This window comes from Streptopelia decaocto, assembly GCF_964273445.1.
Source record: "Streptopelia decaocto genome assembly, chromosome: 4".
NCBI lineage: Eukaryota > Metazoa > Chordata > Aves > Columbiformes > Columbidae > Streptopelia > Streptopelia decaocto.
In genome coordinates this window covers 30,798,477-30,821,428 of record NC_138658.1, presented here as the reverse complement: position 1 = coordinate 30,821,428, position 22,952 = coordinate 30,798,477, and the positions used below count along the sequence as shown (strand labels likewise).

The 22,952-nt window shown below is 50.0% G+C and overlaps 2 protein-coding genes across 4 annotated transcripts; one reads left to right on the top strand and one right to left on the bottom strand.

Annotated features, from left to right (window-relative positions):
- Positions 1–6,888: 6,888 nt before the first annotated feature.
- HOPX (HOP homeobox) lies at positions 6,889–15,051 on the top strand. Of its 3 annotated transcripts, none has more exons than XM_082052020.1 (3): positions 6,889–7,105; positions 11,705–11,880; positions 14,364–15,051. In XM_082052020.1, the coding sequence occupies exons 2-3, from the start codon at positions 11,737–11,739 to the stop codon at positions 14,439–14,441; spliced, it is 222 nt and encodes a 73-aa protein (XP_081908146.1). In that variant the 5' UTR covers positions 6,889–7,105; positions 11,705–11,736; the 3' UTR covers positions 14,442–15,051. The 3 variants fall into 3 exon arrangements, with proteins under 3 accessions (XP_081908146.1, XP_081908148.1, XP_081908147.1); XM_082052022.1 differs by lacking the exon at positions 6,889–7,105 and adding an exon at positions 10,054–10,236; XM_082052021.1 differs by lacking the exon at positions 6,889–7,105 and adding an exon at positions 11,412–11,456.
- Positions 15,052–15,196: 145 nt separating this feature from the next.
- SPMAP2L (sperm microtubule associated protein 2 like) lies at positions 15,197–21,631 on the bottom strand (the record flags this gene model as incomplete). The annotated part of the gene is made up of 7 exons (XM_082051219.1): positions 15,197–16,805; positions 17,399–17,574; positions 18,085–18,210; positions 19,298–19,418; positions 19,718–19,855; positions 21,173–21,295; positions 21,624–21,631. The coding sequence occupies 7 exons, from the start codon at positions 21,629–21,631 to the stop codon at positions 16,691–16,693; spliced, it is 807 nt and encodes a 268-aa protein (XP_081907345.1). The 3' UTR covers positions 15,197–16,690.
- Positions 21,632–22,952: the final 1,321 nt, after the last annotated feature.

Here is a 22,952-nt window from a genome sequence, read left to right as displayed (position 1 = left end):
CTTGCATAGGTCTAATTTTGCTTTTTCTTCATCTGGATCAATTACTTTTATATTGTTCCTACCATGAAAGAAGTTTGAGACATTGAACTTATCCAGATTTGTTGGATCCTGCAGTGTCATGATGTCTTGTCAAGTAAAGGGCTCATCTGTTAAAAGATCCTTGTAGCTCTTTGGTTTTATGTTCAGCTGCTCAACTGCCTCATAGGCAAACACATTTCCAGCTGTCTTGATGGCCACAATATGGGAGTTATTGGTGAATACAGTAAACAGCACTGGACAGAGGTATTTACCTTCACTGTTTTTAGCAAAATTCAGCTTTATAAGTGATTTGGCATCTAGCTTTTCTCCTGTGAATGGATTGGTTCCATATTTCTTTATCCCAGGAACAATGCTCAGTATATCAATCAAAGACTGTCCCATCCAGTGTTCAAACTGGGTACTGTGAGAATGGTGCAGACAAACCCCAGAATGTAAATGTTCTGCGTAGCTCTTTTATCAAGAACCATTGAAATGAAGTCCATGTGTTTGGCCCCTGATCGTGCACTATCACAGGAAAAGCTAATGTGGCATCAATGTCGCCCAAGGCAATCACCTCTTCTTGTAACAACCGCCATCAGCTTCACGGATCAAAATCATGCTCTGAATGGAATGGCAGAGCACTAGGGACGGTGGGCTCCTCTTTTGCTGCAGGGTTGGTATCAAAAGGTGGCAATAAAGGTTTAGAAGTTGCCATGCGACGTATAGTCACATTATGGTCTGTTAGGTCACGCTCAGAATCTTTCTCAATTATATTGATACTTATCTCCGCACTCTTTTCTCGGTCTTTGCTGACATCTAATGGGGAGCTCAAAGATTGTCTAGCTGCTCCCACTACTTTCTTTTCTGCTTTTATAGCTTTAAGACCGCATTGTCATTATTTCTTTTGCTGCAAGATCACCTTTGGAAGCAGCTTCTCAAATTATAGTCCCTGCCTGTTCCCAAGTGTCTGAATCAAAGACTGCTGCTAGTGTTGTTGGAGTACCATTTATTTTAAGCCATTTTAACATTAGTTTAACAATACACTCTTCATATTTTATTCCCCGCTTTTGTAAAATTTACAAAAATAGTTTCACTATAGCTGCTTCTTCTACAAAAAATTAGATCCCATATTTAACTATCCAGCCGCTCACCTGTATTCATGATACAGTGATTACTCAGGTGCGTTTCTCCCTTCCCTTCCCTTCCCTTCCCTTCCCTTCCCTTCCCTTCCCTTCCCTTCCCTTCCCTTCCCTTCCCTTCCCTTCCCTTCCCTTCCCTTCCCTTCCCTTCCCTTCCCTTCCCTTCCCTTCCCTTCCCTTCCCTTCCCCTCTTTCCTTCCTCTCCTCTCCATTTCTTTTTCTTTTCTGTTTCTTTGTTTCTCGATCAGTCCAGCTGCTGAGATGGTCATTCAGCTGGAGTCTCTCCAGACGCTCGCTTCAGCGCTTTTTCGACCCTATCACGTTGGGGTCACCATTTGAGGGGTTAATGGCACGGACTCTCAGTGCAGCTGAACCAAGAGACATTTTATTTTGGCAAGGCACTTACATTTATAGTGAGTAGCTGTTGTACACATGTTCAACTTTCTGTTTTAATTGACTTATGCCAGCTGTCCACATGCTCAAAGTTATCTTACGATTGGTCTACTTAATCTTTCACGTGCTCTAGCAGTTTGGCTAACACATTCTAAATATCTTTTCTTGTACAAAAACAGTCTGGTTTCTCATTCTATTTTGGTCAAGGTTGTTCCAGTAACTCAAGATGACTGTCTGTAAGATATTCCATACAGGAGTTTGTGCTTGTTTGAGCCTGCTGGGCTCTCCCATGGGTTGAGCACTCTCCAGCTGCTTGCCTGTGCAGCACAGCACACTCCTCCTCCCTGGAAAGCACCTCCATCCACCAGCCCAGTCACTGCATCCTGAGAGAGGTGGTAAGGAGCATCATCCTCCAGCCAGGAGTCTCTCTGCCAGACATGTTGGACACATGTCTGACACTGCAGTGCCCCAGCCTCCAAAGCTGGAGCAGGGGGAGCTCCTAGGAGCAGGGGATGTCCCACTGCAGATGATTTGCTCCCTGCAGCAGTGAGGCTGCCAGAGCAATGAGGGAGCCAGCCACAAGCACCTCTGTTGTGCTCACCCAGCTCTCCCCAGGGCCAGCCATGCAGAGAAGGCTGTTGGCAGCTAGCACCCAGGTAGCTGTGATGCCTTTGTCAGTGTTGACTTCTCAAGAACAGCAAAATCCAGGTTTCTGAAGGGGAAAGCATTTTAAGTTAATTGCACAGGGCCCCTGAAGCCACTCTCTGACACCTGGCAGATGGAGCAGAGGGCCCATCTCCATTACAAGCCCTTCCCTGTTCACTGTCACTCTGCAAGTCATCTTGCTCATCTGCCAGTGCCATGGGAGCCTCACAGGTGCCCTGGGCCCTGCAGTGATGTCCCAGCAGCTAGTGGTGTTGGGGTCATGTCTCAGTGGGCACCCATTAGGGCAGCCCTGTGCCACCTGCCCAAACCGGTCTGACAGAAACCTGAGGGACTGCTGCATGCCAGGTACCTCCCGCAGCTAGAGTACCCTCCCTGCCCCTTGGAGTGAGCAGCACCCATGGGCTGCCCGGCCTGGGACAGCACAGGGGAAAATGTGGTCCTTGTCCCTCACAGTGATGGCTGAAGAAAGCGGCTGGGCTCGAAGGCACAGCTACAGGCTGGTCTGTGGCCATGCTCACCAGCTATGGTCTCTCGTTCTCCTCAGGGCAGGCCTTTGGGACAGCCTGGCTGCAAATGGCACGTTGGTTGCATGCTAGTGGTCTGGCAGAGCTCATTCCTCCTCCACGGAGGGATAACGTCCTTTCATTGACCTGTATAGAAATATTTGCGTCAGGACTTCCAAAACTAGGCAGCTTCAGCCTAGAGGTTCAGACCAGGAGGGAATTCAGCAGGTGTTTTCCAGCCTCTCACCTCTCTGAATCATAGAACAGTTTGGGTTGGAAGGGACCTTCAAAGGTCATCTAGTCCAATTCCCTGCAATGAGCAGGGACATCTTCAACTAGATCAGGTTGCTCAGAGCCCCATCCTGCCCGGCCTTGAATGATTCCAGGGATGGGGCATCTACCACCTCTCTGGCCACCTGTGCCCGTATTTTACCACCTTCATTGTAAAAAGTTTCTTCCTCCTGCCTGGCCTGATTCTCCCATCATCTAGTTTAAAATCATTGCCCCTTGTCCTATTGCAACAGGTCCTGCTAAAAAGTCTGTCCTGTAGAAAAAGCATGGCCACTCGAATCTCTGGAAGGGTACTTGCTCCTCTTCACACCCCTCTGGCATTCCAGGAGTGGAGAGCAGATCTGCGTGCCTCCTCTGGCCTCTTCCCTGCCTCTCCCCAGTGCCAGAACCCACATTTTCCCGGGCTCACACAAGTAATGCCCTGCTGGCTCTCTCTTCATGCTAGGGCACGTTCTGCCTACAAGCAACGGTAGTGCTGCTGAAAAGCCTCCTGGCAAGGAACTGCATGTATCAGCGCCTCCTTTAGTCACTTTGAAACAATCTGGTTAGTAAGAGGGAGAAGAGGGAGGAAGACTGTACCCCAGGCACAGATTGCACATGGAAATACCAATGAGATGACACCGTTCTCTGAGAAGTTTTGGAACAAGTGGAGAAGCCATAAAACACCATAGTTTCCATCCACGCATCTGTATCCCACAGTCAAAAAAAGGCAGGGATCCTATTGGAAGTCACCTCTGATTCGTATCTGTCTGGCCTGGACCAGTTCTGATGCCGAGGAGAGACAGGCTGAACCTTGCCCACTAAAACAAAAGGAAAATGCATGAAGGAGAGCACAGCTGAGGCAGCTGCTGAGCCCAGGAGGGCTCAAAGAGCGACAGGGCGACAAAGAGCTGCCTCTGCCCTCCTCCTTCTCTTCCTCCTGTCTGGAGCATGATCTGAGCAAGCACTGTGTGTGGCTGGCTCCTGGGCTGCAGCTAGTGCTCCTGCTCTCCCAGGGAAAAACTGACCAAAAGATCCAATCATTCAGTCAGGTTCTTCTGTTCTGGGGTATTTGACAGAAGCAATTGTTGGCTGCACCCTGCAGTGTGGCTGATCCCTTATGCTATTCTGGGACAAGTGGGTTTTGCAGGTAGACATCTCATCTGATTAGATGCAAGAGTTATCCTGTGAGTCAGTGCTGGCTGGTTAGGAAACTCTTCTACAACTGAAGGGAAGCCAAAAAATTCTGTAAAGCCTAGTTTCCAGCCACATTTTCTGGGTTAGTAGCCAGAAAACCCCAGCACATCAGGAAAAAAAAATGGAAAATAAAACAGAAGATTTTTTTGTGGTTTTTCTTTGCATTGTTGTGTTCAGGGGAAGAAGGGAAGGTTTTGCTCTCTCTCTCTGACAGTTGTGTTCTGAGGGAGTCTCTGGAACACACACCCTTTTTAACTCAGATACTTAGAAAAAGAAAAAAGTCTCTGCTTAACACCCAGATAAGAGGTGCTGGTACTAAGCCTTATTTTCAGGAAGAAAATCATGGCAAAATTCATGAGAGACACACACATGCAAAGGAGGCAGCATGAACGAGTCAGAAAAGCTGAATTATATCCCATTCTCTCGTGATGGCTTGGCAAGTTGCTTCCCCCCTCTCAATCTTTTTTTTCCATCCTATCTCCACACAGAATTAAAGGGACAACATTTGGGCCAAGATGGCCATGAGCTATGTGTCCAATGTCCCCACAAAGTGACTGCAGCCAACATGTTGCCATAGTCCAGGCACTGGACTATTCAAGCCTCTGAGACAGGGATCCAGAGGAGTGGAATGCTGAACGCAGGCTGCAGCTGCCAACTCCTCACCGCAATGCCACAGCATCATGCAAAAGTGTCAAATGCACATCACAAACAGCTGTATTTCTTCCCTTGTAGGGAGGAAAACTCTGTGATGGACCTGGATGTACCCTGCATTTTGTTCTATTTAATCTAACTGTCCTGACGAGGGGACAAAACTCCAGTAGTCTGACCCTCTCCCAGAAAAAAGAAATGGGGCCTGAAGGATTTCAGGATCAGAAAAGCATCAGCATTTGCCAGCCAGACGCAGACAGATTCGTGACGTGACTTTCACACTGTCACTGCAGGACTCGTAGCAACTCTGTAGCCATTTCAGTGGCAGGTCTCAGCCTGAAATACGTTGCTGCCAGCACTACCAGTGCAAGCCTGGGCTGGGTTCACAGGCTAAGGAAAAAGGGGTTTTTCCACATTAAAGACTTTCTCTCTGTTGACAGTAATAAACTAGGGAAGAAAGGAGCCGATCCTGTTCCTGTGGGCAAGGTTACTCACATTTTGTAATGCTTGGGACACCTGCATGGAAGAAAATAAAAGACAGCATTCAAACACAAGAAAATCTTTCTGGGCCACACTATCTTCCCACTGGTACTGTCTCCAAGAGTGGACAAGAGCAGGTACCAGGGCAGAGCATAGGCATGGGGCAGCTGAGCAGCAATATCCACCAGAGCTCACCCAGACTTGTGGCAGTATGCAATTTGGGGCCTCTGGGTTCAAAATCCAGGGCTGTGCCTTGCTGCAGGGGTCTGCTCCAGCCCCCTTGAATGCACCCTGATCTGCTCAGCCCACAGCTACTGGAGCAATCCCATTGGACACATCTTCCAACCCACTTGCCCCCACCCATCGCTACCCATGCTCCTGTCACTTAGCACCAGAGATAAACAGGGCATATCCCCTTGGCCGGCTGCCTGCCCAAGGCATGCAGGATCAAGTCTTCTCCCAAAAACCTCCTATAGCAGCCACCAAACAGCTCGACTTGGTTTATCAGGCAGTGAGGCTATTCGTGTAGCAGAAGCACTCTTGCTTGATCCACGTCATCCTGCTAGGAAAATTGGCACAGGTCTCCCTGCCCTTTGGCGCAGATCTCTTCACAATCCCCTTGCCTTGGCCTCTGTCTCCCCCCACATTACAAAACCACTCAATCTTCAGGACAGTTTTGGCTCATTACTAAACATATGGCAGGTTTCTCGCCTGGGTTTGTCCAGCCACTTCTCCCCAGGGCGAGAGCTCCCTGCCCCTGGCTCCAGCTAGCTCCACAACTTTTTGCATCCAGTGTCAGTTTTCCTTTTGCTCTGGCAGATAATCTCAGCCATTTCAACCTGTATTCAGTTTCTCATGAACGCTTTCTCCAGCCCCTCTGATTTTCCAGCATCCCCTTCCAGCTGTCTGTGAGCTGAGAGAAAATCAGCTCCTCCCCACTGCACCCCACCCCACAAGATGCCTCTTTTTCAGCTGCTGTCTAATGCTTCCAGCCCACCCCACTGGGGACTGCAGATTCCCAGGCACTTTAATCGAGGAGAGTACAGGTCTTTGGCAGAAGAGGATGCCCTGTCCTCCTCCCCATCCCCAGCCAGGCTCCTACTCTGTGCCCTGTGCACTTGGGTTGCAGCAGCAGGCTAGATCCAGGACCCAGCCCTGCTCCTAAACCCAGCCTGGCAGTATCACAGGGCTGATTAAAGCAACAGCAGAGTCAGGAACCTTAAACGTGGACAAATCATTTGCAGCAGACTAAAGTGAGATGAGAAGCCAGCCCTGCACAGCAGTGACTGCCTCCATCAGGGAAGCCAGGAGCGGGTCTCCCTGCAGCAGGGGAGCTGGATGCAGCCTGGCCAAGGGGGCTGTGGTGGGAACCCCAGAGGAGCAGGCAGGCTTGGCAGGAGTAAGATGAACAGCTGAGCGTGGTTTCTGCCACACCCTTCCTGCACCCTTCCTGCACCCCGGCAGGGAACAGTCCCGGCAGCCCTCCCCCAGGGCCCATAGGACAGCATCCCCCAGCCCAGAGCGGGGTGGGATGAGCCCTGACGGCTCCCGGTGCCACCCGTCCAGAGAACCCCACAGCCCGTACAACCATGAGTTGAGCTCTGCCAAGGAGAGTGGATGCCAAACCTGAATTACCAGCCCAGAGAGTGGCTGTGGATCCCAGGAGCTCCTGTGATTTGCGGCAGGTTTTTCAGGTCCCCGCCTGTCACACACACACGCAGATACTTAAGCAGTCACCCAAGGACCTGCAGGGTTCTTGTTTTACACACCTCTGGTCCCTGCCGGCTCCAGGTAAGCACAGGCTTTGAGCTGGGGGTGCTGGGGTGGATTTGCAGTTGGGGATGGGTGGGGGGATGGAGGGAGGAGCCGACCTGCATTTGCTGATGCTGGGGGAGGCTGGAGCAGCACCCAGCAGGGCTGTGGTGGGAAAGCTTCGTGGCTGGGGCAGAGAGAGGGGCACACAGGCTGACAGAGACCCCAGGCTTGGGGTACCACGTGGACCTGCCTCTGCTTCAGCAGCTGCTGTGCTCTTGTTTGCTTTGTTCCCATTTTGATATTATCTTCTAAAAGGCTTAACGGGTAGTTTACAGGATGTATGACAGGTGTTTTTTCCTTATTTATGATAGGGTCCATTTTATTTTTAAAGCCTCCATCCCACCTTATCCTGTGTGCCCCGCTGACTGATGTTATCCACAGCCACCCCACAGCAGGAAGCCAAACAAAGCTCAGGACAGGACACGGCTCTGCAGCAGAGCAAGGGAGGGCAGGAGGGCTCGTTTGCATTGAGAACTGCTATTTTGATCCCTGCAGTGGCAGGAAATAGATGCAAGCTAAAACCAGATGCGGATGCTTCCAATTGCATCCCACCCCTGACAGTGGGCAGAGCACTGGGGAAGGGGTCAGGAATCCCCGCAGTGGAGATGGGACCCCATCGGCTGGGCAGGAGCCGCTGCTCAAAGAGTTTGCCAGGGGCTTCGAGTGCAGTAAATTGTTTGGAAGCTGCACAGCCAGCCAGCTATTGTGTCTGCCATTCAGAAAAACAAAGCTGAGCAAACAGAGATCGTGTCTTTTCTGGAAAAGTGGCTGCTTTCTGCCTGGATGGGAACTGCTGACTGCACTAGCAGTGCTGGGCAGGCACGCTGGGTGGCAGAGGGATGTCCTCTCCCGTCTCAGGCTGGAGCTGGGAGTCCTGTTAGAGACCCCTGTCTCTGGGGAGCTGGGTGCAACCATGGGACATAGGCAATACAATTGCGGACGGCGGTCTCTCTCCACCCCACAGCTCCTACCTCACATCTAGGTCAGGTCACTCAGAGCCTTGTCCAGCTGATTTTCAGAGATCAGCAAGGACGGAGGTGGCCGCACATCTCTGGTTTCTTTCCCAGTGTTGGATTCCAGCCCACCATGAAGACTGTTTTTTTTTTTTCCAATATCTAATAAGACTTTACCATCAACCACTGGCTTTTGTCTGTGCACTCCAAAATGTCCCTGGAGGTGCATTTAAATGTCCCATCAGCCACACTAGAGCTGCTCACAACCCCTCGCAAGCTTCAGCCGGTGGCTACTCTCACATTGCTCCACCTAAAACCAAGACAGTTAGTCATAGTCAAGTGTGAATTTCCCAGGCCTCTTTAGCTTGACATGTAGGACAGAGCAGGTGTCACTGGTGCTGTGGTTTCACTGTGACAGTGCATCTGGCATTGTCATTTCTGCCTGGGTGAGTAACCCCCTGCTACCACACCCTCATCCCTGTGCTGCCCAGAGGACACAGCGGTGGGCACAGGTATGGGTCACAGAGCTGAATGGCAACCACAGCCCCCCAGCCTTTTTTTTTTTTTTCTCGAATGCCTGCAAAAATTTAGGCAGAAAAAAGCAGATAGCAGTGGTGCTTTTCAGCAGCTGAGCAAAACAGTTGTAGTTCTACATATTTCTGCCAGGCTTAAATAAATGTAAGCAAGAAAATCACCTCTGCAGTACAGGGGAGAGGTCCTGTGAAGCCTGAAAGCCGGACTCCAAGGCTGGGTTTAAATGGGGCTCCATTTAAGCAGCAAGTGGGTAAGTTGTAGTCCAGATGTGGCCAGCTGGGACATTTTAGGGACTCCTAGTGACCTCAAGACCTGTCATATACCCCTGATTTTTAGCACCCAAGACATGCCAACACTGCACAGGGCCATGTGTCTCCTGAAAACCTCCAGGGCCCAGCGGAGTGATATGTGGAGACCTGCAGAGCCCTCTAGGACCCCCAGGGTTGTGACCTTCTTCTGAAAGGCATCTCACAGCCTTGAGAAGCAGGAACTGTTCTCCTTCCAGAACAGAGGTAGAGGGGAGACAAAACCATCAGGCATCACATCCTGCGTCCTGGGGCACCCCGAGCTGCCAGCAGGTAGAAGATACTGTGTCCTACGGGGAAACGCCTCAGGAACCTGGAGATTATCAGAAATAGAAACAGCTGTGAAGATGAAACATGAAAGTTGAAGCACGTGTTCCCTATGCAAATCAATGCACACGCATTAATGTACATTAATGCAGCAGGCTGCAAATAATGATTTAGAAACCACCAGGACATGTTGCTGCTGGTGGCCCAGGCTAGATGCATGATCCAGAGGTGATGAGAGCCCTGTGGTGACTGGGCTTTCTAGGAGAAGGGTGGGTAGCTCAATGCAGTGCTGGGCAGAGGAAGGACTTGTGGCCTGAGCCTGGCCTCGCCTCCTCTTCACTTTGACCTCGTGGAAACTTGGCAGCCACAGTGCTGGAGAGCAGCAGCTCAAGTCCAGGACATCTTCTCCCCCTGCACCATTTCCAAAGGTTTCCAAATGCCCAAGGTAGCCCCAAAGTGGCCGGGTGAGCAACATTCATCTGGCCCACACCTGCTTACATGCACAATGGACTGAACTTTGTCTGCCCCTTCCTATCTGGCCACCTCTGAACTGAGCTGGTGCCAGGAAAGCCCAGGCAGCTGTTGCCACAACACTTTGCAGACAAGGCCAGCTCAGCTTGCAGCACCTGGAGTTAAAGATGGTCAGTGCCCAGCCCATCCAGGGTGGTGGATGATGCTGTCTACCAGCACACTCCATGACACTCAGAGGTGCCTTACGCAACCACTGTGTTACAATCAGTATTTACCAAGTGACTCAAGCAGAGTGGGCTGTTTCACAACCAGCCCTGGTCTATTTATAAGCCCCTACTCAAATGACAAAGGATCCTTTTCCTTAGTCAAAGCAACCTCCTGCAGACAAGGCTCAGTGGGGACTTTGCTTTTTGAGGTAAAGCTCAAAGAAGAGGATCTCTCCTGCCTCTCATGAACAGGAGAGCTGGCTCTCTGCAAGCTGCAAGGCAGTTTTGGAGCGGAGCCCCCTCCCAGCAGTTCCATCAGCAAGTGAGACCCTGGGGCATTCAGTACACCCCAGAGTACCAAGTGGGTTAAGGTGAGTTCTCCATCAGCCAGGAAAGCAGCTGGGTTTAAAGCTACACAGTGGGGGTGCAGTCTGGGTTACAGCCCAGAGCCAAAGGGAAAGAGAAGCTGGACTGCGAGGTGCAGGCACTGCAGGTCTGCAGCTGAGGAGGGGAGCAGTGGCCCTCAGGAGTCCCATGGCTGGCCAAGGACTCCTGGCAGCGCTGGAGAGCCAGCAAAACCAAATGGCCTGTCTGACAGAGATGGGACAGGCAACTTGGACAGCAGGAGAGCTGATCAAGAAAGGCCACATTTTTGCATCCAGCTCCTCCCCTGCCACCACCCCACAGCTTGGTTTCGGAAACACCAAGATGATTCAGTGTCAAGGGACTTCTGCATGCTTTGTGGGGGCAACGCCTTGTGTTTTAGTTGGGCCAACTGGCAGGCTTGACCTTCTCCCACAAGGGAGCAAACTTGGAGCCCTGCAGAAGAGAGATATGGGACTTACCCAGGGTGTACTTACTTGTTTTGCTTATGCTTTTTTGCCAAGTCTGCCAGAGATTTGTGCAAAGCACAAGTGGAACAAGTCTCACTCTGGAGGAGAATGTGGGCTCCTTGTTTCTGCCATTGCTGGGAGCATCTAGCACCAATCACAGCCAAAGGCAGTGAGGGCTTGGGCAATGGACATGCACAGGGTACGGTCCTGACCCTTCACTTACAAAGCAAAAAAACAAACCATTCAGCCATACTCAAGAACAACATTACTATCTGTTTATGCCTATGGCTGATAATGTGAAATACTAGTCAAAACAAAGCAACTCACCTGCTTATCACCAGGTTTGTGTGAGGTCTGGCCATGCTGCTAGAAGGAGGACCACCAGGACATTGATCAGGAGGAAAAATGGGGTGATTGCTGGGTCCAAGCCCATGCTGCCAAAGGATCCTGCATCCTCTGGTTTGTGATTCCCAGCACAAACTTGCCTGGTGGCTGGAGAGAAGAAAAAACATAAACATACTAGGCTAGATGTCAGATACTGTCCCCTCACCCAGAGGATAAAAAAGGTTTTATAATTAATGTCTTTAAATTATCCCCCCCAACATGCCTGTTGCTGTGACATCACTCCAAAGTGACGCCCAGGCCTAAATATGGCTGTAAACAGGAATTGTCCCCACAGGAGTCACGCTGACTATAAATACACCAATGGGGAAACACTGAGCAGAGCACAGGCTGCTGTTTCCTGCCAGCTAAGGATGGTGAGGCAGCCCAGCTGAGTTCTGTTGGCGTGCAGTCATCACAGTGGGGAAACCGAGGCAGAAGCTGCTGGGGGGCTTGGGCTCCCAGCTGAGCTCCCTGGTGTGCCTTGGGGAAGAGAGTTGCACCCTGCCACAGCCAGAGGCCACTGGGGAGGGGGGAGCTGATGGGGATGGGGATGGCAAATCTGAGGCTCAGCAAGTGTGGCCTCAGTCCCAGCTCAAGCAATGATGCCAGCCCTTCTCTGCAGCACCTGGCGCCATAGCCCTGCCCCACGAGGAGATGACCACTGAGAAGCCAGTGACTCCCACTGAGGAGCAGCTGGAGATCCTGGAGTACAACTTCTGCAAGGTGAACAAGCATCCTGACCCCACCACGCTGTGCCTCATCGCAGCTGAGACCGGGCTCTCAGAGGAGCAGACCCTGGTGAGTGTGCACCCCTCACCCCCGCCTTGGTACCAGCCCTGCTCCCCTGCATGCCTCTGCGCCCCACACACTCCCCCTGCATCTCCTGCCTGTCCCATCCCTGGCTCTCCCCTGCACCCTTCTGCTCCCCACTTCCTTCCTACTGCACCCCCTACACCCCCTATGCCCCATATGCTCCCTACTTGCACTCTCTGAACCACACATACTCGTTACAGCACCTCACACTGCACCCACAAGTCTCCCCTGTAACCCCCAGTGCATCCCCAACCCCACACTGCACCCACAGAGCTCTACTGCCCCACCACACCTCCCTGCACCCCATATCCTCCCTGCACCCCATTTATCCCCAAAGCCCCTTCCCCTGCAATCGCTGCCCCTTTGTCGCACAGCCATGGCTTCCCACACAGCAGCGCTGTGCCCCGCTGGGATCTTTGCAACCCCCTGCCCAGGAGCCCCATCCCCAGCCCAGGCTTGGAGACCAGGCTAGTGCTTCTTGCAGCTAGAACAAGGACATGTCCTGGGGGTCACTGCCTGGCTGTGGAGCCCTGAATATGCAGTTGTGGGTGCTGTCCTTTCCTTCCAACCCATGTCTGATAGCCTCCGGTGCCAAATCCACGGCTGGCTTTACAGTCTGAGAAAACTACAATAATTTAAAACACACAGGATAGATTCAGCTCCTGCAGGATGTGCTGTGGGACATACTTAGGCTGTGCACACTCCTCCCCACTGCAATTAGCTGGTTTAGCATCCCCAAGCACAGATGTTAAGCAAGTCTGTCAGCCTCTCCAGGGGATACAGACACCTCCAAATGTCCCTCCACAGGGAAAGGCTGCTACTGTCTGGGACCTCCACTGAGCCCTACGCTCCATTTGGCTACCTGTAGGCTACTCCAGGCTTCAAAACAAATTCCTTCAGGTTGCAGGGCAGCCATTTTTTTATGCAGGTGTTTTATAAGCTACTAGACCCATAGCAGCACTGATGGGTATAGAAAAGAAATCCAACCCACCAAAACATTAGCAGGATTTTGCAGAGAGCTGCCAAGCCTGGCTCTCCCTGGGCACAGACAAAGGGATATGAGAACGGAGCAGGCAATGCCAGCATTTAGCCTGTCCCAGGGAAGGCTGCTGGTGCAACATCCATTGCACCAATAGTTCTTGGCTGGAGTGGAAAAGGAGACCCCTCTTCTACTGCGCTTTGGTGACAGGCAGGTACCACTGCTTGTTTGAGGCAGCAAGGAGGCAGTACCTCTGAAATACCTTTTCCTCCTTAGAAACAGCACTGCTCCATTTTTATTTTCCTGAAGCAAGTTGTAAACACAGGCCGTATATGTCCAGGACAGCTCTGGAAATGTCTTAAAACCTTCCCTGATAGCCATCTTTTTCCAGGAATACAGGATGCTCCTAGAGATCTGGAGATGAAGGTCATGTTATGGACAGGACTGAGACTGGGATGGTGAACTGCAAAGTGCCTGCATTGCGTATGACAGAGAGAATCACCTCTCCTGACATCTGGAGTGCTTTATGAGCTAGATATAACAGTCATTTTAATAAAAAATTTAGTAAAAATGAGATGCAAAAAGGTACTGAGTCAACAGGAGATGGTGGTTTAGCACAGGAAGCGAAACTTTGGGGAGGAGGCAAGGCAGGCAATCATCTGACTGGATATGGTCCAAGACAGTGCTAGAGCGAGAGCCACTTGCAAAGAGCACCGTGCTTCTATCATTACGAACCACAATAGCTTCAAAAATAGCCATGAACAAATATAGCAACAAAATGAGCAGCAACAAAGCAAATCACAGGCACGTTCCCAAATAAAAGGCTGAGCTGTGCTTCCAGCACACAGGATTTATATCTCGCTTCTGACGGAGGTGGTGTGGCTTTGTCCAGCTGCATTTTACCTAACACTTGAAACTGCAATTGTGTGGAAGTGGCATCAGCAGTTTTGGGAGCTGGCTTAGAGGTGCTAAGTCACTACAGAATAACATAGCCGTGCATATTGCTTGAAGACTAAGATAATTTTTAAACCATTTTTTAATATCTATTTGTCCTTGAATTTGTTGAGAGTCACTGTGTTGTCCCTCTCATCCTTTCTGAAGCAGGTCAACTTTTGATTCCTGTAATTTTTGGCCCTGCAGTGATTGTTTCACTGCTCCAGCCATTTAAAAAGGCACCATCCAGCAGCTCCTTAACCAACCTTTGACTCTGCAAGAAAAACCTGGACTCACAGCAATACAATGAGGATACAACCATGTTCTCAAGGTCTGAAGTAAGCAAAATAAATGAATTTGAGGGAGGTGCAGACATAGGTAACAAGGCCACTTGGTCAGAAGCAGCTGTCCTGCTGCCTGCACTGCCATGAATTTCTCTCACCTTGTCCCACGTGCTGACCATATCTGCACCTTTAGCAAGGTTATTTGGAGGATTCACTCAGTGAAGTGCACTTAATCTCTGTTTTGTTTTGCTTTGGTTTGTTTTATTCTCCAGAAATGGTTCAAGCAGCGCCTGGCAGAGTGGAGGAAGTCTGAAGGGCTGCCCTCAGAAAGCGGGTCTGTCAGGGACTAGTGGATGCTGCTCCGATCCCCATGCCTGCTGGAAACGATGGTGAAACTCTTCAGAGTGGGTTTCTTTGGGGTTCTTCTGTTGCGATAGGTTTTGAGATACAAAGTAATACCCTGCTATTTAACATAAGTTTTATTTAAAGTGTACATAAGCAGGAAAAAATATTATATATATATGTGTGTGTATACAGATTCTGAGGGCCGCATAACCTGCCTAGTGATTCCCATCCATATACAGGGGCTGCACAGCGCAGGGCAATCTCATGCCCTTGTCCCAGGCTTGCGTAAAAGCTGCCATGAAAGGTTCAAATGTAGACTGGAGAAAAAAATATTTCTTTTCCTAATGATCCCCAGAGGCAAAATATGTGTGCTAGCTTTAATATACAAGTCAGCCAGAGAGAAGGCACCTGGTGATCCTGGTTAGCTCAAGATGCTTCAGTCAGCTCTGAACGTTGGCAAAACAACTGCCTACACCATAAGCAGACCAAGCCAAGTCCCCCTTGAATGCATTTCTCACATTTCTGTTAAAGGCCACCTGAGGGAAAGAACTGGTCTTTACTGGTCTTTTTTTTTTTTTCTCCCAATGTGTTAATAAAAAACAAAGTTTTTGATGAGAGGAGCTGTGTTATGTCCCTTGCTTGTGCTCCCTGCCCCAGTGGCAGGAGGCAGACTCCTCTGGGAGGGCAATATTTCTCAAAGGCAGCTTCACTGGGCACCTTGGGTTTTCCCTCTTGCCACAGGGACCACCCACAGACACGAACAACCTCCTCTTCTAGGGCACCCACTGGTCCGTCCCTGGCAGCCCACACAGCCCAAGCCCTGAGGTGGCAGAGGCTGGTGATGCTCGTGTTGCCCACAGAGGTGGGAGGCAGATCCCAGCCTCCTTCTGGCCATTTTCAAGCCTGAGGGATGCAGTTGTGCTGGGGCGCTTGCACAAAGCCCAGACTCTCATCCATCCTGGTAAAGGACAACACACGGGCTAAAAAATAACCAGCACTGTTGCCAAGTGACCTTACCTCGTTCAAAAGGGTTCATAAATCCTCTGCTTAGTGGATTATTGAATCAATTAGTGGATCCTCTGATTAATCCTCTTCTGGTTTGTGGTCACCTGCACCTACTCCTTTGGAAGGACAATCAGCTTAACACAGGGAAAATTAAGATACACTGGCACTGAAACTACCACACGCTTTCATTTATGGCTTTTGTCCCTTGCTAGAGACCATCTCTCTTGCCTCAGTATCTCCAGCCCATCACCAGTGGTTAGATTGCCAGCGCAAAGTCCACCAGACCCACAGGAAACAGATAAAAGCAATCTTTCTGTGCCACATCCCACACAGGCTGTGTTGTTCCCCTGCAATGCCGCTGCCAAACTGACTTGCCCTCAGACCCAGCTGGAGCTCAGAGTTTGTTGTGCAGAGTCTGGCACCTAGATCTGTTTTCTTCTTAGTTTTTGCCACGTGCCTTCTCCCTTACACTGAGGGGAACTCTGCTTTTTTGAGTTTGCCTCCAAAAATCTCAATGCAGAGCTCCATTATTTTGTCCATGGTCACACAAGTGAATAACTGAACCGCACAGATTTAACCCATCTGTAAAACTTGTATGACAGATGCATACAAAACAAAGGTCTGGAACTGCCCGTTCTCCTGGCACTTGAGAAAATGGGCCCCAAATCCAAGTCAACTCAACTCACATGCCACCCTATCATTTCCAAGATCAGTACCAAAGCTTTGTACCTTACCAAATCCAGCCCTGGATCTGGAATTTTGCAGTCTTTTGTGTTTCTACTTCTGTCACAAGCACAAAACTTTGAGTGTCACTAAGATCTCTAAACTTTAGCAAAAATTTTGAAACCCAAGCTAGGAGTTGTGTTGCATCAACCTACTGCGCATCATTGGCTTTGGTTTGCCACGCTTCTTTATGTGAAAGAACAGTTCCTGTGCTGTCTTCTCCTAGCAGTTGTTTCACTACTTCTTTATTGAGGAAAAAAAAAAAAAAAAAAAAAAAGTAGTGATAAGATAAACTCCAGACATAACCCATCCCAGGGACAGAGTCTTCCCACATTAGGTCAGATTCTGCTCACTTCCCCTGGGAACTATTTTGTTCTCAAGGAATGCCCATGTTCCTGTTGGGTGCTGCCTCTGTGCCATGTTCAACTAGGTTTTCCAGCCACAGCACAGCCTGAAGAGGGTGATGATGTTCCAAGGGGTGATGACAGCAGCCAGCATGAGCAACAGTCTGTGTTTCTGAGGGAGCTCAGCGCTTAATTGGTTGAGCCAGCTCTTTGATCCGAGGAGAACAAATTGCCCTCTTAGCAGTCTCCTTCACAGTGAAGGCATCTGGGTTGAACTGAGCGAAGCTCATAGGAGGCCTGGAGGAGAAAGGACAGAGCTGGTCAGTTCTGATGGGAGCAGGGGAAGCTCTTAAAGTCACCTGCCAGCTGACACACCTCCACCTGGGCCCTGCCTTTCCCTGTCAAGGGAGGACAAAAGCAGTCATGCCTTCGCTGCCATCACCATGACACCAGTGAGGATTTGCCCCATCCCTCACTGAAGCTGTCACAGCCACTACAGCCAGGGCATTCCCTCACCCTCTGTGAAACTTTTCCTGCAGCCCAGGCTGAGGCCAGCTGCATCATGCTGGTCAACATGAATGTGCTGCACTGTGCTACGTGTCAGCTGGTTACTTTTTATAACTGCAATTAATAATTAAGTAATAAATAAGTAATTCCTACTGGAATTAGAAAGTTCCTATTTCTTCTCTTTTTATTCTCCTTCCACATAAAAAATGCTTTTTAAACCACAATTCATGTAGCATTAGCACATCCAGCCATATAAAACCTATGCATTATGGAAGAGCAGTGGCTACATCACAACGGCCAAACCCAGATCAACAAGGTGCCACAGCCTGCACAAAATGGGCTGATAGTTGACCATTCCCCCACAGCAGGGAAGCAGCACCTACCTTTTGCAAGGCTGAGCCAGTTCCACAAGCCTTGGTGTGGCCACTGCTTGCTTTGCAGCCTGTGTCACTGGCCACTCAGCACCCCGCATGGGCACAAAGTCAGGATGCAATCTTTTTGCCATAGCCAGCTCAAGGGTCCGAGGGCTTGCAGTTGCCTCCTGAGCAAACTTGGAAACCTGTGGAAGAGTGGGGAGGAAGGTCCTTACAGATGCTCCTGGCATTCAAGGGTGACCAGCCTACAGTTCTGTGTACCCAGGTTCACTGCTGCTGACTACGCACAGACGGGACATGATCCTGTCCACAGTTATGTTTCGCAACAAACAAGCTGTGGAAGAAGAAAACCCCTGCTTGGCCAGTCCCACGACCTGCCCTCCGGTCTCCTCTTACTCTTAGCCCTTTGTCCAACCCATCCTCCAGCCCTAGAGAGCCCTATTAGACACTTGCCCACCTCTCCCCATCCCCACACCAGCAGGCTAGGCACAGCCCTGCCCATCTGCTGGGAACCAGTTCATGCTCTGGGTGGAGGATGAATCCTGCTCTCCAGCCCAGGAAGCAGCTACATCAGCCTCACGGACAGCGGCACAACCAGGGCTGCCATGAAGAGAGCCACCAGCGACTGGGCACCCAGTGCCCTCCCCTCTGCCCAGCGTCCCTGCCATGCACAGTCCCGGGTGATGCTGCCTCACCGGACGGATGACAGCTTCAGGATAGATGTTCTCGTAGTAGCTGGTCGCCTTCATGACCCGGGGCCCTGCGAGACACTGTAACCGTGAGGACGTTCTGGCCAGGACGTTTGTAACCTGTGTTGGCACCTGCAGGGGTTCAGAATGGTGGAGGGACGTGCAGACACACAGCTTCTCCACGGCAGCCCACGGGGATGCACTCCCTCTCCAAAGGGACAAGCACCCAGCACCCTTCCTCTACAGACATGGTTACAAGAAGGAGCACTCTTACTTTCCCAGCACTCATTATTTTTCTTTCATCCAAACTACAAGGTAATCTTGATGCTATTGGGATTTGTATGTCTTCACCAGTATTGCTTTTTTCCCCCACTGTCACCCACTCACAGCCAGGAGAAGCATGCCTGTAATGAGAGCCTGTGTAGCCAGGTAAAAGTGCAGAGAAATTTCTTCCAGAGTAGAGAAATGTTTTTCATATTTATCTTCCGGGCTGCATCAAATAATCTCCTTGCTAAGGAGAGATGCTCAGATTTCAGGGTAAAAGTGCTGGTGCAGTTAACTGCATTGCTACAACAAATGTGATTACTGCTCCAGCACACGAGACTTCTTCCTCTGTTTTTCACAGGGTTACCGATGCCAAGGCCCACTCCAGCACAGCCTCCCCTATTTCCCAGCCCAGTGACAGAAGCCAGAAAATTTAGCCTTTGCCATGGAAATGAGTGTAATCTGAGATTGCCCCAAGCCCTTTCACCCCTGCCAAAGCAATGACCCACGTAAAAGGAGCAAGTTTTGAAAAACATCTCTAAATTAGGCTTCTGGCAAAACTCAAAGCATACATAGCATTCACAGGCTCACCCCCGCTATATACACAGATAGGAGCACAGCTGCCCAACTATAAACGGGACTGTACTCCCTAGGAGCTAAACAGGCCATTCCCACCAGGCTTCTCCACTTTCCCAGGCTGCTTTATCAGGGGATGCAGCCCCAAGGCCTCCCTTGGCTCTCCTGCTATTCTAGACTGCTCCAGCCTGGCTGTTTTCTGTCTCTCAGCAAGGAGATTTTCAAAGACAGCACCTCACTCCAAAAAGGCAGTTTCTCGCAGTAGCTCAGTCCCGAGCAGAAAAAGATAGCTGTCGCTCCCACAGCACACATGGGCATATCCAGGGGCAGGACACAGGACAGTTTGCTGCATCCAAGTCTCATTCAAGCACCTCCTCACCTCTCTGGCCGGCTGGAACTCTGGGTGCAGCACCTTTGGCTGGGCAAGCTTCTGGATCCACGGGGTGGCCTTATAGTTCATTGCAGCTGGTGAGACAGGCCACTCAGAGGACTGGCGAGGTCTGGAAGCAGAGAGTCATGGCACCACCACTCACAGATATTCCCCCACACTGGTTAAATCAGACTGCAGCTGGGCTGTTTAGGCCTCATGTGCTGCAGCAGAAGGTAGCTATGTCTTATGGTCACTTCCAGTGTAGAACTCATCCCATGAGAGAGTCCAGAGGTCCTGATCCCCTGGCTCTGCATTTTGCCTTCTGTTATACCCATCCTCTGTTCCCATATTTATTACTTTGAAGCTACACTGATGCTACAAGACCCAAGGGCCTCCTCATAGCACTCTACAGGCTTTCTGGCCTCTCACCTTTGCTGCAGGTAAGCAGGATGGCATTTTTTAGGTTCAGCCAGCTTCAACAGCCGGTCAGAAGGTAAGCCAAAATTCACTAGTGGAGGACGCTCCCAGATGGTTGATTCCCGTCCACAGCTATACAAGAAGAGAGGTCTTGAGGAACAACACAGAAGAGTTAGTAAAAGGCAACTGGCAGATGGTATCCTAAGACTGGTTAAACATCTGTGCCTGCTATATGTACGAAAGCTGGCAACAGTGCACATGGAAAAGCCATGAACAAATAGGCATTTACACTTGAGATTTCCTGACTTCAAAGGTAAATGCTGTTTGCATAGGCAGAATCCTCTTTTAAGCACCCTCAGTGCATTGCTTTCAAAGTCTAGGCCTTTCCCTGGACCATGTCAAGAAGCCAATCTACAACACAAACCTGGCAGCATCTCTGTTGTTCAGCTCTGCCAATTTAGAAACCCCTTTGTTGCCATGGCTTAACAGCACCTTGTGCTCTTGCAACTCCTTTCATCTTGGGATCTCCCCAGGCTTGCCTAGTGCATGCTTATCCAGCTTTCCATGAGCCAAAGCTGTTGGCAGATGCCTGTGATCACTAGAGAGGTGAGCAGAAAGCAGGAAAGACTGTCAGACAGACACTGTCAGTCAGATACAGAAGCTCTCAGGAGGATGAGAGCCCCTGAGTTGTTGACAGTGGCAGAGAAGAGAAAACTACAGACACAAGCATCTTGACATCCCTCCAGGTAGAGGAAAGCCAGGAGTGCAATGCAGTTTTATCTCCATTCTCATTGCTGGGACTTCTTACAGGCTAGCAACCACCATCCTGTCTCCAGAAGAGCTACAGATGAGTTGCATCAAGTAAAGCAGCATCACCCATCTCCACTGAAGCTTATATTTTTTACACCATTTTTCACTCCTATTCCCAAACATGTACTGCTTTGACTGGTTGTTCACCATGCAGGAACAGCAGAGGTTTAACTGAAGGCAAGAGACCTGGATTCCCTCCAGCCAGCAGGATGCTGTGAGATTTCTCTGTTCGTAGCACTTCCTAACTTTTATCCTCAAGATTTAAGCCAGGTCCCAAGAGGATGTGGGGGATCAATAATTGTGTCCAGGTTCCTGGCTGGACTGCATCAGCCCCAGTACAGACTGGGAACACTCTAGGGACACACAGTCCATCTGTATGCACAGGTGCGACACATACATGTTTCTATCAAGGCATTCACGCATGCACATAATGACTCTGCTTGCAAGTTGAAGCAGAGCTGTTGGCTGGATTTTTGTTGCTGTTGTTACAGCAGAGGAACATGTTCTCATGTGCCAATGGCATGAAGCTCCCTGTGAGGGAGCCGTGGCAGGAGAGGACATGGCTTCTCCCCTTCCCTTGGAGCCAGCACATCCCCCTTATTGGAGAGCACCATCTGAGCTGCATCCTTCCCCAGGATGTGCTACCACGTCACTGACCTGCACTGGTTCCTGCTAAAATCTTTCTTGGGCTTGGCCAGTGCCACTATCCTTGGGGATGGTTGAGCTGTTGCAGCACCCCGTGAGGGGGTCCAGATTGTCTCTTGGTTTCCCCACACAAGCCTGGCAAGAACAGCAAGGGGGTGAAATTTTAGAAACATGCGCAAGTGTCAAATGTACTTGCTGAGGCCATCCTTCCCTACCTGGGATGCGACACACAAATAGTCCCTATGGCTCCCCACAGCAGTAAAGTGCTGTTGCCATCCCCTGAGCTCTCACCTTCTCTGGCACTGAATTTCCTACACTCTTGAGGTGGTTGTTGTCAACTCAAAAAGAAAAGAGCCTTCAAGTGATGCATCTGGTTTTGCAGCTTCCAGTGGATGTGCAGAAAGGGTCATTTCATTACATCTCTGAAACCCCTAGGGGAATTTCATGATTGCATTTTTCTTACCTCACCATTACCACCTAACTATACCACAGATATGACAGTAAAAATAAAAATAATGTTATGGTCAGGGTGTGCCATGGAAAGTGGGTGAGGTTTTGCAGCACATTAGTGGTTATTCTCCTGTGCCCAGGGCAAATTTGGAGTTGCTCATCCCCCACTGAGAGAGAGGCCATGGTGGGAAAGGGTACCAGGGTAGTCAGGACAGGGAAATGGGATTGCAGAGCCTTTTTCAAGCACAGTGACACCAATCCAGACAGTGGAAAAGAGATGTTATCAAGAGACCGTTGCCCTGGCTTGTCAAGCCATAGCTTGACCCCATAATGCAGACAGCAACTCTGTTCCTAAAGCTGGATGGTATCCTCCAGGATACAGCAGCCTGTGGCTCTGAGGTCCCTTGCATCACAGCACCATCCTACCCTGCAGCACCTCAGTGGGGCAGCAAAAGCAAGACTTGAGCCAAGCCCAGTTTTTTGATAGAAAACAAGAAAGAGCAAACTGAAGAGAGTCCCCCGTACACTGAACATCTCAATCTGTCTTTTTGGAGCTGCTTCTGCTCTTGAGGAAAGCAGTAGCAAGACAAAGGCAAAGGATCTGCAGTGGCCAAGGCCCCATCAGGCCCCAGCCCTCAGGCACGGCTGTCTGGGCACCTCCTTACCTGTGAGCATTTGCACAAGCTGCTGTCTTGGGTTCTGCGAGTTCTCGTATCCTGTCAAGATTGCAGGAAAGGACAAATGAGCCATTAAACATACAGTTAAACCAACAAAGCACAAAGAAGCTACTGCTGTACTCAAAGCCATATAACACACTCTGGAACCCCCATGCTTTTGCCTCCATCCCTTGGGAGAGTGCATTTAAGGGAGGTCTCTCTCCAAGTAACTTTACCTCCATTCAGTCTGCTGGACTCACCAGCCTGTGGATTTTTGTGCAATCTCTTGGATTACAAAGACACAAGTTTTCAGTTCTGCCCTCACTGGAAGGTCCCTTTGTGACACAGCAGGGTGAGAGGGAAGGTACTTTTCTGGTTAATAACACAACATGCAACTCCAGCAGGTAAGAGATAGATGATCTCCCAGCCTACAGGAGCCCAGGTGAACAGAAACACCTGTTATCAACACCCTTGTGGTTTACTAAAAGGCACCATGGAGACAACACTGTTCCCACATGCCTTTGGGAGCACAGATGAAGACGTATTTTTTATTTATAATTTTATTTCAGTCTGTTTGGCACAGAGATCTTAGATGCTATAAAGACACATGAATATACATGGTCTGTGCCCTAGTAGCAGCACTGAAAACATTTTTACTGAATATTCACCAGGTTAAAACTTTTCAG

What these genes read in the sequence shown, in the direction of transcription:
- HOPX (XM_082052020.1), top strand. Translation starts at nt 11,737, where the DNA reads ATGACCACTGAGAAGCCAGTGACTCCCACTGAGGAGCAGCTGGAGATC. An exon ending in TCTCAGAGGAGCAGACCCTG is followed by an intron (nt 11,881 to 14,363) that starts GTGAGTGTGCAC and finishes TTTATTCTCCAG; the next exon opens with AAATGGTTCAAGCAGCGCCT.